This window comes from Ornithorhynchus anatinus, chromosome 16 (genome assembly GCF_004115215.2).
Source record: "Ornithorhynchus anatinus isolate Pmale09 chromosome 16, mOrnAna1.pri.v4, whole genome shotgun sequence".
NCBI lineage: Eukaryota > Metazoa > Chordata > Mammalia > Monotremata > Ornithorhynchidae > Ornithorhynchus > Ornithorhynchus anatinus.
In genome coordinates this window covers 27,825,348-27,841,726 of record NC_041743.1, presented here as the reverse complement: position 1 = coordinate 27,841,726, position 16,379 = coordinate 27,825,348, and the positions used below count along the sequence as shown (strand labels likewise).

Here is a 16,379-nt window from a genome sequence, read left to right as displayed (position 1 = left end):
GATACTATAGGTGGTCGTGTGGTCTACCGGAAAGAGAATGGGTCTGGGAAATTGGAAAATCTGAGTTTAGTTCCCGCTGTTGTATGGGCTTGCTGTGTAACTTTTAGTAAGCCACTTAACCACTGTTTGCCTCATCCTGTCATCTATAAATTGGAATAATAACTCCTGCCTCTTCCTCTTTTTGTCATCTGGGTAGGGAAACAAAGTTTCTACTTCTAAATATTTGTCTAGCAAACAAATATTTGCATATTCTGCAACAAGGAAAAATGCAAAATGCAACTGCTCTTTAAACCATCTCTCTCATAATGATTGCCCATGTGTTCACACAAATACCCACCGTGATTGTAAACTCACTGGCATGTTGGAGTCCAGGTAGTTTGTGATTGTATCGCTTTGATTGCATTCAAAATTGGGAAAATTGATAGAAGAGAGGGAATGTGATTTCATTCTTAATATCTGGAATTGTTTCAAGTATGTATTATACTCTCCCAAGCACTTAGTACAGGACTCTGCTCAAAGTAAGTGCTCTATACTCGATGATGAAGTATGTGTTTACAAGCAAGGGGTGATCTTTTGGAATACTCTCTTAAGCTATGAAGCTGTAGCACTGGTTTTTCTGAACATATGTGATATGTTATTTTTTGAAAATTGTTTTTGTTTAAATTTGATTCTTGTTCTGTATCCTGTGATAATCCAATATTCTTTTTCCTAGTTTCGGGACTATTGTGCTATCTGCTTACAGTGGGAATGGCCTGGGTCTCCAAAAGCTTTGGAAAAGTGCAATTTAGAAGCAGCTTTCTTTGAGGGTCATTTCTTGAAAGTTTTATTTGACAGAATGGGAAGAATTCTTGATCAGGTAAGGGAAAATAAAGTTAAAATATTGCTTGTAATACTCTCATCTATTTTCTAAATTCTGTTTTCTACAGGTTCAGACCAAATCTTGGTCAAGTATTCAGTAGAATAATGCTTTGCTATATAGTTACCCCCACTAGAATTGTTGTATCAATTTTGACTGGAATAAATAGCAGGTTCTAAAGTGGTCACAGCAGTGAAAGTAAGTGTAATAAAAATATAAACCATACTTATGGTTAACTTTATCTCAAACATCATTATAATTCCGTACATACCATCTCTGAGAAAGTGCTTTGAAATCAGAGCATGTTTTCTACCGCAGGAAGATGTACAGGGTCAGTAAAAAAAAATTTCAATTAAATTGAAATCTATTGATTAAATTGAATCTACTGATAATTCCAATTTCCACATGCTTATACCAAGAGTGAGAGAAGGGCTGCACTTTTATTCTCAGTTCTTCCAAAACATGTGTTATCACTACAGATTTTGGATAGAATGTGACCCCAAAATTAGGGAACATTCTTTGGACAGTGTCTACTCATCTGGATTCAGTGAAAAGTGGTGTCAATTAATCAGTTGTATTTATGGAGGCCTTTGTGCAGAGCACGGTATTAAGTGCAAGAACAAGCCTCAACTTATAGTGAAAGCTGAATTCACAAGTAGAATTAGCACACCTCAGTATAATAACTACAAGCTTTAGAAGGAGTAAAATATTAAAATAAACATGTTTTTAAAGTTTAGGAAAATGTTCATTTGACTTTCAGAAACAAGCCAGTAAGGAGTTCCTTATTCCTAAGCAAAGCATTTCTTGTCTTCTAAAGGATAAAATCAATGCCAGCCTCAGAAATTTCTGAAATTTTTCTCAGAAAGCAAATGTCCACATTAAAATAAATCTTAAAACCAAACTATAATGCCTTACCCAGAAAATTTTAAAATATGAATGCTAATACAACCCCTGGGGGCGGAAAACCCCACAACCCAACCATAGGCATTTAAAAATATCAGAACTGAAGTGGTGTTTAAAAGTCTTTTTAAGACCTCCTGGAATGAACATTGTGATTAAAAAAAATCTATCTAAAAGGTAGAATTGGGAGAGTTCCCCTTTTACATGTTCTCTGCTATGGAGAGCATCATTCTCTAATAGGGTATTTGATTCCTATTTCCTCTGAACCTGCACTTCCCACTCTTGAAATAGCACATTTAGTGTAAATTCCAGGCAGTACTTTCCTGGATTGAACATGCTTTAGATGCACCCAGTTTCAGATGTTATCAGAGTAGGAGTAGTTAAAATTTCCAACTACTCTAATGTGAATAAATTTAGCCTTTGCCCTCAGCTTTCCTCTTGAGTAGAAGCTGAAAAAGATAGAATTCTCAGATATCATGGGGTAATTATTTTCCTTTTGAAAAGTCAACCTCTCTGACTTTGGCAGAAGATAGAATTGGGTTTAAGACCTTAGGACTGTAAAATCCATTTATTCTTTAAGTAGGCAAACCACCACATGTCTCTACGAGAGTTTTGAACTCAAGGTCAGCCCAACCATGGTCAGGTCACAAAGAAGAACTTCAGTTGATTAAAGGCCATCAATTCTCTACCAGAGTATTTGAACTTGAATCCGAGTCACTATCCCCTGCTCTTTCCATACCTTCCCAGTATGCACAGTTGAGGCAGCCTGTACCTTTCTGACTTGTCCCCCAGCTTTTATTGGTTGTAATCAGTCCCATCGACCCCTGGAATTTCAAGGATTCTCTCCCTTTTCAGTCTTTGTGAAAGGGAAGGTGTGTTGGGAAGAGAGAATTGTGTTAAGATGCATTCAACAAAATTATTTGCATCTGACAGTTGTCATTTTGCAAAGGATCTGCTTTCCAACAGGGAACGAACTACAGTTAAAAATGCATCCTCAGGTAAAACTGGAATCTAAAAATTAAGACACATGGTTTGCACACTGGTGTCCTGATAACAGTAACACTTGTGGTATTTAAGTGGTTACTATGTGCCAAATGCCAGGGTTAGATACAATACAGAAGTGGCAGTGTGGCTTAGTGGAAAGAGCATGTGTTTGGGAGTCAGAGTTCATGGGTTCTAATCATCACTCTGCCACTTAGCTGTGTGACCTTGGGCGAGCCACATAACTTGTCTGTGTCTCAGTTACCTCATCTATAAAATGAGGATTAAGACTGTGAGCCCTACATGAGACAACCTGATTACCTTGCATCTACTCCAGTGCTTAGAAGAGTACTTGTCACATAGTAAGCACTTAAATACCATCTTATTATTAATAAAGTCAGATCAGACACCCTCTATTTTTCAAACAGGACTCACAGTCTGAGGGAGGAAAACAGGAAATTGAAGCACAAAAATGTCAAGTGACTTTGCCAAGATCACAAAGCAGGCAAATGGCAGAACTGGGATTAAGATTGTCCCTTGACTCTCAGGTTCCTGCTTTTTACACTGTATGTGAAGAACTAACACAGATCTACAAAGTGTAGGAGGAGGTGGGAATGCTTCCTAAATAAAACAACCCCATGCTATCTCATTGTCCTCCAGGAATCTTCAGTCTTTCTTCTTCCCAGTATTTAACCCACAAGTGCTTACTACATTCCATAAATCATAATATACCTACATTCTGTTTAATCAGTGAGTTTTCTGTCTCTCATTTCTCACTCTAGAAATGTTACCCAAAGGAATTTTGTCTACACACGTATCTGGCTTCCTCAACATTTTAGTGACGGCAACTATTTGAAATGAGTTTAGTGATAAAATTGCCTTAATTTGAATATACCTACAAAAATAAAAACTAAAGTACACAAATTATGACTTAAAATAATTTGTGTTTGTATTAAAAAGTTTCATGGCCTTGCCTGAGAATTTTGCGCCCGTTGTAAGATTGGATTTTTGTTCACCATCCGCTTCCTTGACCACAGCAAAATGCAACTTTAACACAAGCACGTCTTTTGCCTTTGCCCTTCAGGTTGTCTACTAGAAAATTTAAGTACTCAGGTTCCAAACAGGATAAAAGAGTAGAAATGGGTTACACCTTTATACCCTTGAATTCTCCCTCCGTTTCACCCCTGTATTCAGTCTGTCTCCAAATCTTATCAGCTTTTCCTTCATAACACTTCCAGAATTTGTTCCTTCCTCTCCACTAACAGCCAGGTTACCGGTCTAGACACTGTCATATCTTGGCATTACTACTGTATCAGCTTCCTCATCTGTGTCCTTGCCTCCGGTCTTTTCCCTCTCTCGTCCCTACCTCACTCTCCTTCCCAATTCATTTTTCTAAGACTTTCCTTTGCATGTCTTCACTACTCCTCCAAAATTCTTGAACGGGGGTCCATTCCTTTCTGCATCAATCAGGAACTGCTGACCATCATTTTTAAGGCACTCACTCTGCATTCTCTCTCTCCCCCCTTCTACATATCCATTCTTTTCTCCCACAGTATCCCAGCTCACATCATTCATTCCTCTCAAGCTGACCTACTCATTATGCCTTGTTTACTTCTTTCCCATCTCTGATCTCTTGGTCAAACAGTCAGTCAGTCAGTGGTATTTATTGAGCACTAAATGTATGCAGAGCATAGTACTAAGTATTTGGGAGAATATAGTACAACAGAGTTAGTAGACACCGTCTCTGCCCAGAAGGAACTTAAAGCTATCCTTCCCCTCCCTAAACCCCCACCTGGAACTCCCTCTGTTTTCGCATCTAATAGACCACTACCCTCCACATGTTGAAAGCCTTTCTAAAAATCACATCTCCTCCAGGAGGCCTTCCCCAATTAATTTCTAATTATTGTATAATTCATTTATATATTCTCACAACTGCCATTTCAGCACTTCCTGCCACCTAAGTACTTGGGTGCTCACATTTCCCCACAGCACTTATGTGCTATTATGTGAATTATTAATCTCTGTAATGATGAAATTTAGTAGCGTGGAGAATCTCCCACTGTTTTCAATATTATTACTACTCACAACTGCTATGACTGTAAAGCAATTACTTATTATTTCCAGGTCTTCTTGAGAGTGTTTGTGTGCCTCCAGAGGGCAGTCATAACCATAGAGTAGCTCTGGATGACTATTTCAAAAAATAATGCTTCTAGTGAGTCCGTGTTGAAATCTTGAAAGATTTTACCAGGGCTTGAGATGCTTATCCTGATACCCACCTGGATCTGCTGGGCTACATGCTTGTGTAGAATTAATGACATTAATTCTATTAATATTACAAGTGCATAATCTGCATTCTTGGTTCCTTTACCAAATGGGACAGAGAGAACACTGATGTTAATGTCTGTCTCCCCCTCTAGACTGTAAATCATTGCAGGCAGGGAACCTGTATGTCAACTCTGTTGAGCTAGAGTCTCCCAAGCACTTAGTTCAATGCTTTGTGCATAGTAAGCGCTCAGTAAAAAACCATTGATGAGCAAGACTGGACTTACACTTTATTCTGATGGTAATAGGGAAAATGGAGCAGTAGGGCCACCTTAGCCTTCCAAATGATGATATTTGTTAAGCGCTTACTATGTGCCAGGTACGGTATAAAGCGCTTGGGTGGATTCAAGCAAATCAAGTTGGATACAGTCCCTGTCCCATGTGGGGCTCACCATCTAACTTCCCGTTTTACAGATGAGGTAACTGTCGCACAGAGAAGTGAAGTGACTTGCCCGAGGTCACACAGCAGACAAGTGGTGGAACTGGGATGAGAACCCTTGACTTTCTGACTCCCAGGCCCGTGCTCCATCCACTACGCCATGCTGCTCAGCAAGTAGTTTTTAGGTCTTTTCAGGATAACCAAACGCTTAGTAGCTGCCAGCCTAGGCCTACTGATACAGTGTTTTTTGTAAGCTTCCTGAATAGATATTTCGATGTTTACCCCACACTTCTTCATCTGTTAGACTGAAATGATTTTGTCTGCTTGGCAGTGTTGTGATTTGAAGGCACATTGCGATTCAGGAGTCCATGATTCATTATATTCTTTAGTAGCCACTCCTGACGCATCAAATCTGACTGGGATCTGGCCGACAACAGAGAGCCATCAGTTACTGTGAGAGTTTTCACTGTGAAACCATCTGCACTTCTCAGTGTGCTATGGTTTTGTGTACAGGTCTGTGTACCTTCTTTAGTGGAGCTTAAAAGCCCCCAGTTTTGTGGCAATCAGCCGACCCCCAGTTTCCCATCAGTCTTGGGTCCGCACCTCTGCCTTAGCTTGAACTGAATGTAATATTTCAGGATGTAGTCATGAGAAGTTGCAGTTAATGATAATGATTTTTTCCTTTGTTGCTTGTAATTTAAAAATCAGATCATTAAACTAATCCTTTTGCATCCCATCTTGGAGAATTTTGGAGAAATAGCATGGCCTAGTAGATAGAGCACACACCTGGGAGTCAATAGGACCTGGTTCTAATTCCGGGCTCCACCGCTTGTCTGTTCTGTGACCGTGGGCAAGTTACTTAACTTCTTTGTGCCTCAATTACCTCATCTGTAAAATGGGGATTAGACAGAGCCCCATGTGGGACATGGACTCTGTCTATCCTGAATAGCTCATGCCTACCCATAGCACATGCTTAACAAATACCATTTTAAAGAAAAGTGATCTTTCATTATTCATTCGGATTCTGGTAGCTCGAGTTCGTTACTCTTAATAAAACTACTGAGATATTGCTTCGGAACTTGTCGTAAGAACTTGGCATTGTGCTGTAAATTCTCTGAGGCCAAGAACCATGTCTTTCTCTTCGGTTGTTTATTCTGAAGTGCCTAGTGCAGAGCTCTCCCTTAGTAGGTGCTCAGTAAGTAGTGATGATGATGATAGATATCAATCAGTCATATTTACTCAGTGTTTGCTGTGGGCAGGACATTGTACTAAGTGCTTGGGAGAGTACAATATAACGAAGTTGGTAGACATTAAAGGGTGCACATCCAAGTGTGAGAGGGACACAGAAGGGAGAGGGAGTGGGGGAAATAAGTGCTTAGTTGGGGAAGGCCTTTTGGAGGAGATGTGATATTACTAAGGCTGTTAATAATAAAAAGAATGTTGGTATTTGTTAAGCGCTTACTATGTGCAGAGCACTGTTCTAAGCGCTGGGGGAGATACAGGGTAATCAGGTGAGGTAATCAGGTAACCACGTGAGGCTCACAGTCTTCATCCCCATTTTACAGGTGAGGTAACTGAGGCCCAGAGAAGTTAAGTGACTTGCCCACAGTCGCACAGCTGACAAGTGGCAGAGCCGGGATTCGAACCCATGACCTCTGACTCCCAAACCCAGGCTCTTTCCACTGAGCCACGCTGGCTGAGGGTGGGGACAGGTGGTAGGTCGCCAGCTTGATCTCAAGGTAGTATTGGTCTGGTATTTATTGAACACCCATTGGATGCAGTTCACTCTACCAAGCTCTGTACAACAGAATCGTGAACCAGGTTCCCTGCCACAAGGAGTCTGCACTCTAACTGCAGTTTGGATGCCACTGTTTTTTTATTCACTGGTTTTCCAGCTAGTACCAGTTTGGAGAATAATAGCCGGTGGTCAGGCCAGTATGTTGTAGTAATAATGATAGTGTTTATTAAACACTTACTGTGTTCAGGGCACTCTACTAAGCCCTGGGACAGAATACACAGATGGGAATTGGACCTAAACCCTGTCTTTCAGGGGGCTCAGAGTCTAAAAGTATTAGTTGAGGGGGGGGACTGGAGACAGACATATCATGAATGATAAAGACCCATCAGGAATGTGGCACCTTGCTTGGCTGAACTAATTAAATCTTTCAAGTTCTGCTGCCAAACAGTGATATAATCAGTGAGATGCTACTTTTTAGCCCACTGTGCCCCAGTCCCATCTGTCTTGCCGCCAACCTCTTTTCCACGTTCTCCCCTTGGCCCGGAACTCCCTCCCCCTCCATAATCACTTGGCCTCGACTATCTCCACCTTCAAAAAATTATAGGGGTCACATCTCCTCCAAGATGCCTTCCCTGATTAATGCCTGCTTTCCCCAGCTCGCTCTCCCTTCTGCATTGTGTATTTACTTGGATCTGTGGCCTCTGGACATTTGATATTCACTCCAACTCCACAGTACTTATGTACCTATCTTTAAATTATACATTAGAAATTATTTATACTAATGTCTGTCTCCTCCTCTCAACTGTGAGCTCATTATGGGCAGGGAATGTGTCTGCTAATTCTGTATTGTAGAATTAGCTCCCAAGTGCTTAGTACAATGCTCTGCACATAGTAAGTGCTCAGTAAATACTATTGATTGTAGATTTAGACATAACCATAATGTCCTCTTATTTGGGAGTTGGAAGATAATGTTGATAATTACAAGCTGATGTTTAGCTGATTCTGAACAGAAGTAAATCTTGCTAAATCAAATGGCCCAATTACTTTTTTCCCCATAATTTTGCATCACCCTTCTTAGACTGCGAGCCCCCCGAAGGACAAAGACCATGTCGAATTCCCACCTGTGAATTCTCTCCCAGTGCTTAATGTAATGCTCCGCACACAGTAACTTACCCTTGGGTGAGGCCTTTTGCCTGTTCTAACCTGCTGTGAACACGTGACGTTCCAGAGCCAAAGGACGGACCTGCATCTGGAGGCAAATGGTTCTTCATTCCACTGGCCAAGTCCGGGATTCTTGTTGGTTCCTATAGTCCCTTGCCCCTTCTGGTGTGCTATTCCAGAGCCCGTGGGCCATACGTGCTCCACAGTGAGTTAAGGATCAGATTTGGGCAACGGTGAAGGATGTACTTTTTGCCTGGCCCCAGCTAATACTCCCAGAGAGCCTCCTGCTGTTTGGTTCTTTCCAGCTATATGATACTGCGGTGCCAAAGCGCTTTTCAATTTTCTTATTGTTAGATCGGGGTGCAAAGAGACAGAAGGTCAGGTTGTCCTTGACTTTAACAGAAATAGCCTCCCCTTTCCAGTAAAGACAAATTAACACATTGAATTAGGTATAATTGATGTGGTTTCAAATGCAGTAGAGTAGCTTCTTTAAACATGTCCTTCCTGGCCTAAAATGTCATTGTTTTTGCTTCTCCACTCTCTCTCTAGCCATACGATGTAAATTTACAAGTAACATCAGTGCTGTCCAGACTTTCTCTGTTCCCCCATCCACATATCCATGAGTATCTTTTGGATCCATATGTGAATCTTGCTTCAGGCTGCAGATCGCTTTTCTCTGTTATTGTTCGGGTGAGTATGTGAAAACGTTTACGTGATACCAAGTTTATAAGAGGCCCAAGATACCTCTTGTAAAAATCATTGTTAATTTCACTGTGTTTTATAATATGTCCATATACTGCAGGGAAAATTAAACATTTTTAAGCCCGGTTCCTTAATATACCTTCTAAAATGGAACACATGCAGGAGATTTAATCGATTTTAACGAAGGGTGAATGGGTGGGAAACTCTTGATTAAAAAAAAAAAAGCAGTTTAGAGCATAAACTGATCCTTTTCAGGGCAGTACTATGAAGTAGATATCCTTGTTTTGGTCCATTGAAAAGAGTACAGGTGTGGAAATCGGGACCTGGGGATTCTAGTCCCAATTCTACAAGGAGGGAGATACTTGTAGTGTGGCCTAGTAGATAGAGCACAGGCCTGGGGGTAAGAAGGACTTGGGTTCTAATCCTGAGTCCAGCACTTGTCTGCTGTGTAACCTTAGGCAAGTTGCTTAACTTCTCAGTGCCTCAGTTATCTCATCTGTAACATGAGGCTTAATATGTGAGCCCCAGGTGGGACTATGGCCAACCTGATTAACTTGCATCTGCTCCAGCATTTAGTACAGTGCCTGGCATATAGTAAGTGCTTAACAAATACCATAGGAAAATATACTTGCTTGGCTTTGCCATCATCGGTGAAGGTTTTTGACCAAAGAACCAAAATATGGGACAAGCCCAGCAGAAATCTTAGAATACAGCTCGCTAATTTCCATCGATCAATGGTATCAGTGCCTCAGTTACCTCATCTGTAAAATGAGGCTTAATATGTGAGCCCCAGGTGGGACTATGGCCAACCTGATTAACCTGCATCTGCTCCAGCATTTAGTACAGTGCCTGGCATATAGTAAGTGCTTAACAAATACCATAGGAAAATATACTTGCTTGGCTTTGCCATCATCGGTGAAGGTTTTTGACCAAAGAACCAAAATATGGGACAAGCCCAGCAAAAATCTTAGAATACAGCTCGCTAATTTCCATCGATCAATGGTATCTACTGAGCGTCTACCATGCGCAGAGCACTGTACTGACTGCTTGGGATAATCCATTAGAATTAGTAGGTGGAATCCCTACCTTCAAGAAGTTTACAGTCTAACAGAGAGAGACAATAAAGTACATTACAGATAGGATGGTGGTAGCGAACACCACAGTAACCACCAAGTCAATTGCCTACTGAACTGTGGCACGGGGACACAGTACTGGAACTATACTGCAGTTACGATGGCTGGAAATGTGACCTGCGCTTTAAAAAATCTCTTTGTACTCTGCAATATGCGGAACCTCTACCCACATTTGCACTCATTTGCAGGCTGTGGCCCAGCAGGAGCAAGAATGGCGTGAATAAGAGAGTGCGAATAGCAGTGCACAGACCACTAGTATTAGAGTCAGTTGTTTCATACAGGCTCTGAAGCTCGGGACCGAAATTGTCCGTCGCTCAACTTTGTCGGCTTGTACTTTCCCAAGCATTTAGCAGAGTGGTCTGCACACCCGGAGGCGCTCAGTAAATACCACCGATTGACTGAATCTTGATGGGATACCCCGTCGTCACTGTTGAATCATCATCGGTGGTATTTATCGAGCGCTTACTACGAGCGGAGCACTGTACGTGCCCATTCATGCTGGGAGAGTGCAGCGCAACAGAGTCGGAAGACTCGTTCCCTGCCTGCGACGAGCTTACAGTCTAGACTGTGGATAATGGCCTTCAAGCCCAAGAAAATGCTGTGAGTATTCTTCTTGTCTCTCTGGGTGATGCAGGTGGTGGGAGACCTTATGGTCAGAATCCAGCGCATTCCAGACTTCACCCCCAAACTTCTGCTGGTCAGAAAGCGACTGCTTGGTCTGGAACCTGAAGGTCATATGTAAGCCAATGTTCTGTACCCTTCCACGTTTCAATAAATCCCCCTATTGTGCGATTTCCAAATAATTACTGTTCTGCTTTCCTTTCCTAGCATTGACCACATGACGTTACTGGAAGGTGTGATTGTGCTTGAGGAGTTCTGTAAAGAACTAGCAGCCATTGCATTTGTGAAATACCATGCTTCCTCCACGCCATAAGGAGCCTCTTTTCAGTTGCAGCAGGAATCAAGCTGCTTAATGCATTTCATCCAAAAAAAAAAAAATACTTTCGATTCCACCCAGTCAAGAAACGTCTAAGTTCTTCTAGGAAGTGTTGAAGTAATGTGGACAGAACTATTAAGGACCCAGCTGAGCAGATATTTTTAGTCACTGTTTCTGTGATTTGTTGGCATTGGCTGTATTGTAATGGTTCTGTGTGCAAGTGCACATTGAATCCAGGGTGCAATCAAAGGAACTTCAGGAAAACATTTTCTTATGACTATTTGAAAAGCTGCAAAACCTCAGATATCATGACTTGGATGATTTCTGGTCATTTAACATTGTTTTGGGGAATAAGGGTTTTTGACATAGTCTGGGGACTCAGATGCTTATGTTATCGGTGGCTATACAGAGACGCTATCACGAATATTTTCGTGTCCAAATTCTCATCTGATATTAAAGGAAAGTTTAAACTAGGAAGAAAATATACCGGAATCACGAAAAGACAAGCAGAATTTGCTCTATATTATTAAAAATTGGGGGAGGGATAATAGATATTTGATAGTCCCAGTATAACAAATATACCGACTTTAATACTTTTCTTTTAGAGAACAGTTTAATACAATGAAGAAATTCTTGAATAATAATCTCGACTACTATATTTTTCAAAATGATTTTTAAACCTTTATTGGATTTAGCAGCGGTAGTGATTAATTGCTGTGTATGGGCCCCAGTTTATCGAAGCCGTATCACGTTTGCAACTGTGTTAAATTTATACAGGTCACCCGTAGTGTTTGCTAGGACCATATTTTTTTTAAAGATAATGTAACACAAATTGGGTAAAGAATATTGTGTGCCTTGAGAATGGGCAACCATAAGTGTTTTGTAATTTTATTTTCTTACTGAATCCGTGGTAGTGTCTAGACAAAAGAACTGACTGGTACCACTTTAGGCAGCAATCAGAAATGCCAGTGTCACCCTTAATGTTTACATTTTTTGTTGAAGAATTAGTTTTAAGGATTGTAAAGGAAAAATCCTAGTCTTTTATTGTCCTGTTGGTATGTTGAGGGATTTTGGAAAATCACATATATAGGCCTATGTGTGTTTTTAGAAATTGATAGAAAATGGACACTGAAAGGATTTCATGGGCCTGTGGCTTGTCTGAAAGCGGCGCTGGGCGCGTGCTCTAGTTTGTACAGAAAAATGCTCGCTCCTGCTGCCTAGGAGTTCTCGTTTGAACATGAAAGAGAATTGGGACAAATGAAAGTCGTTCTTTCCCCTCATGCAGTAGTTCTATTAAGCTATCTTTTTTGTTCAGATTTTTTAAACTAGGCAATTGCACTTTTTCTTTATTTCTGCGCCCTTGCAGATATTTGGATAGCAGAAATTTGCTTCAGAGCTTGAAAGGAATGGCTCCTTATGAGAAGTTGTATTTGCAGAACACACGTTTGCTTGTATAGACACCCTGCATTACCGGGATATACAATCGTAGTTAATACGCTTACGTGAATTTTAGTTGGCTGTAATTTTTATTCCATTTGCTTTGAACTTTTTTACCCAAAAAGATTTTTCATTATTTATTCAGAATGGGATGTTAAAAGTTCATGAATATTCTGGCCTATAAAAGGCTTCATACTAGAAATGTATTTGTAATGTAAAGCAATATTCTATTAGAGCAGTCCCAGCAATTCATTACAAAAAACATTGACAACATGAACTTCAAGGGTGATTTTTCTAGAAAAAAACCTTCTGAAATGGAATCTCATTTTTCAGTCCATTTTTACCCAATCAGTCAGTTTGTGGAAGGAACACTGTAATTTCTATATTTTAAATTGCAAGAAAGATTTAGCTCTATTAACACAGATGTGTATTTTTATTTTATTATTTTTTTTTGGAGGCTTGGTTATTTAAAATCTATGGAGAATTTAATGTCTGCTTAAGTTCCAAGATGTGTTTAGGGCTCAGTTTATGTAGTTGTCCTGTTTGTTACCTCTTGAACCAAATGTTAGTCAGTCTGCAACTTCCAACATGGGCATTGATAATCCAGGGTAAAGACAAGCTTTATACCTTCTGTTGCAAGTGCTGCTTAGGGAAAAATAATACATATAATGGTAGTTACCCCTGTTCTTTGTAAAACAGCTAAAGCTTAGGATAAAAGTTGCTCGTTTTTGTTTTTCTTCTAATTTTCACATGCACTTTTTTTTTCACTTTTGAAAGTCAATCCGTGGTTTCATGTTGAGTTTACTTGTGAATGGAGGGTGCGCTAAATGGCTAGTTTTGTCTGTTTTGTGTGTGAACACTTGAAAAACAATTATTGTTGAAGTATTTGATTAAAATCACCAGCCAGATGTTGCCACAACTAGATCCCGGACTTGAGTTTGAATCCTGTTGCACAGCTGTGTAAAGGAGGATACTCTTTCTTTTCTTTTCTCTCACCAATTTAGTTGTGGATTCAGACTCTGTTGAAAATGGTGGTGATGAGCTAGTATGCTTCCTAGAACAGAAATTTCCACTGTAGTACTCACATCGTGACTCTGTAATGTTTCATCATATATCTGTCTGTGCAATACGGGAGCTGTGTGTTAATATACAGCTTTCTGGTCTGGTTGTACATCACTTGTAAGTGTATCTATATGTATGTATAAAAATGGACCAAAGTCCTTTGCTTGCTTCCACTACTGCGAGTGTAAAGATTGTCACACTTCATTTTACAGGGCACAAGTGATTGAATTGCTTCATAAATCCATGGTAATTTTTTTTCCCAAAAGGTATAAAGGAGCTACCATTTAATTATGAAGTTCATTGATATTTGTCTTGATAAAATAAAGCTATGATGAAATGCTTAAAAAAAGCTACCGATTACATGGTAATTGTACTTTGGGTTGTATATTAAATCCAAATATGCATGCCATTGTAACACACAGTGCTTTAATACCTGGTTAATATTCATATTTCTGGGCCCTATAAAATAGTATTATTTTAAACTCTTTGTTTTGCCTCCAACCTTGTTTACATTAAACAGAGGATATTCAGTAAAGCTTTTCTATTAAACCTTTGACTTGGCAGTGTTACCAAGGTTTTGGCAGACGTGCGCTATCCAATGAGGAAACCATTCAAAAATGATCCCATTGTACATACGTTAACTTTTACAAAGGAGGTTTGATAAAATTCAACTTTTTGTGCTAATGCATGCAGGACTAAAAGGGATATTGTAAAAATAAATTAATATAATTTAAATGAAGGTTTTTGTGGTGTTTGAATCAGTCATATTTCAAGTGTGCCAGAACTTGGAGGAAAGAGTCTTTCAGAGATAGCATCTAGGGTCACCATTCTATAAATAAACACAGCACTTTGACCCATCATCCCTAGCATTATCTTCAACATTCTGATTAAGCAGTTATGTTACTGAATACCAGTAAAGCTTCTGTTTTGCACTGGAAGTTCTGTACTCGTTCAGTTCCGTTCAACTAAGTGCTCGCGAATTTCCAGCGTTGGCAGTTGGACAGAAGGCAAAACAGGTATAACAATAATAATAATAATAATTTTGGTATTTGTTAAGCGCTTACTATGTGCAGAGCACTGTTCTAAGCGCTGGGCGAGATACAGGGTCATCAGGTCATCCCACGTGAGGCTCACAGTTAATCCCCATTTTACAGATGAGGTAACTGAGGCACAGAGAAGTGAAGTGACTTGCCCACAGTCACACAGCTGACAAGTGGCAGAGCGGGGAGTCGAGCTCATGACCTCTGACTCCGAAGCCGAGGCTCTTTCCACTGAGCCACGCTGCTTCCCCACCTTCCCAGCCTTCCGAAGGAATCCGTAGTGCCGCCTCAACCGTGTCCACCTTCGCGTAATCCCTTCGCTTTTGCCTCTGGTCACGCTCCTGGGTTGTGGTGGTTCCCCTCTCTTGCAACACTGTGAAGTTTTGAAACTTAAGAGGGAGGAAGGGACAGTCGGTTGAGAGGATTCAGAAGAGTGGCATTTGGCTGTTGCAGTGGGGAGAAAAGGGGGCATCGCTTCCCTGGCTGTGAATAAGCAATTGACTCTACACCGAAAATTGATAAATATGTACTTGATGTTCGATTTCCTCCAGAGAGAGGAGCCGGTGTGAAAGACCGGCTTCCACACGTCTCTGCCCCGTGCGAAAGTGCTCGCTCTCTTCTCTCCTTTTTCTCTCTTCCCCTCTTTCTTCCTCTCTTTCCTTCTCTCTCTCAGATGTCCAGCTTGCTCATCGTGGGCTCCCACACATCAACAGCCTGGGAGGACTGAGGTATGGAAGAGTCGAACTCAGCATATAGGAAAAACAGCCTGACCTATAGCTCAGACACGGGCCTGGGAGTCAAAAGGATCTGAGTTCTAATCCTGACTGCCCCTTGTCTGCTGTATGACCTCGGGCAAGTCGCTTAACTTCTCTGTACTTCAGTTAACTTCTCTGTGAAATGGGGATTAAGATCGGGAGTACCCCATATGGGAAATGGACTGTGTCCAACATGATTAGCTTGTATCTACTCCTGCGCTTAGTACTGAGCTTAGTAAGTGCGCAGAGCATTGTGTACTAAGTGCTTGGAAAGTACACAGCCATCTCTCCTTGAAAGTATCATGGAACAAATTGGTTGGAGGGCGACGACAGAAATAGATAATTCAGCTGACACAGACTTTTCCTGATTCCTTGAAGTGTAAGACTTGGAGTTTGGGACATTCCCTTCATAAAACATGGCCTCTAATATTTGTATATAAACACATCGTGTGTACTAATGCCTAGATTTTTCTCTCTGGTATTAATATAGAAGCTTTAAATGAAGGCACGATCCCTTTCCTCGGCGACTACTCAGCAAGTTACGCTCATGGCTTTCTAAGGACATCAGATAGACTCCTATTTTGTTGAGTCCAGAGAACCCTGACTTTTAATATTGCTCAATCCCATTTCTGGAATCTGAGAGGCAGTGATGACATCTAGATCAGCGTGGCATACTGCGAACAAGGAAGGTTGCAGTCTTTTTGAATAGAAGCTTCGGAGAGATCACGACAAAAAGCTAGAGTGGAAACTTTGCTAGGAGCTGAAACAGGAAACAATAGCCCAACAAAGGACAGTCTTTGTATGGCGTGGTCAGAACTGCAGGTCTTTTAGACTGTACGCTCTCTATGGGCTGGAAATGTTTCTATTGTTGTACTCTCCCAGGCGCTTAGTGAGCACAGTGAGCGCTCAATAAATATGAATGAGTGAACATTTCCCCTTCCCTCCCCCCAACCCTAGCCACCAGCCCCTAGAGGTA

General features: G+C 40.8%; 1 protein-coding gene across 2 annotated transcripts in view; it reads left to right on the top strand.

The window, feature by feature from the left end:
* Positions 1-14,347, top strand: part of FHIP2A (FHF complex subunit HOOK interacting protein 2A) — a 41,913-nt gene extending 27,566 nt beyond the window's left edge. The window contains exons 14-17 of one of the 2 annotated variants that reach the window (XM_029080406.2): positions 713-856; positions 8,887-9,027; positions 10,807-10,910; positions 11,001-14,347. In XM_029080406.2, coding sequence (XP_028936239.1) covers positions 713-856; positions 8,887-9,027; positions 10,807-10,910; positions 11,001-11,106 — 495 coding nt within the window. In that variant the 3' untranslated portion in view covers positions 11,107-14,347. Of the gene's footprint in view, positions 1-712; positions 857-3,519; positions 3,665-8,886; positions 9,028-10,806; positions 10,911-11,000 lie in introns of those variants that run through there. The other variant, XM_029080407.2, reaches the window with a different exon arrangement.
* The last annotated feature ends 2,032 nt before the right edge of the window (positions 14,348-16,379 follow it).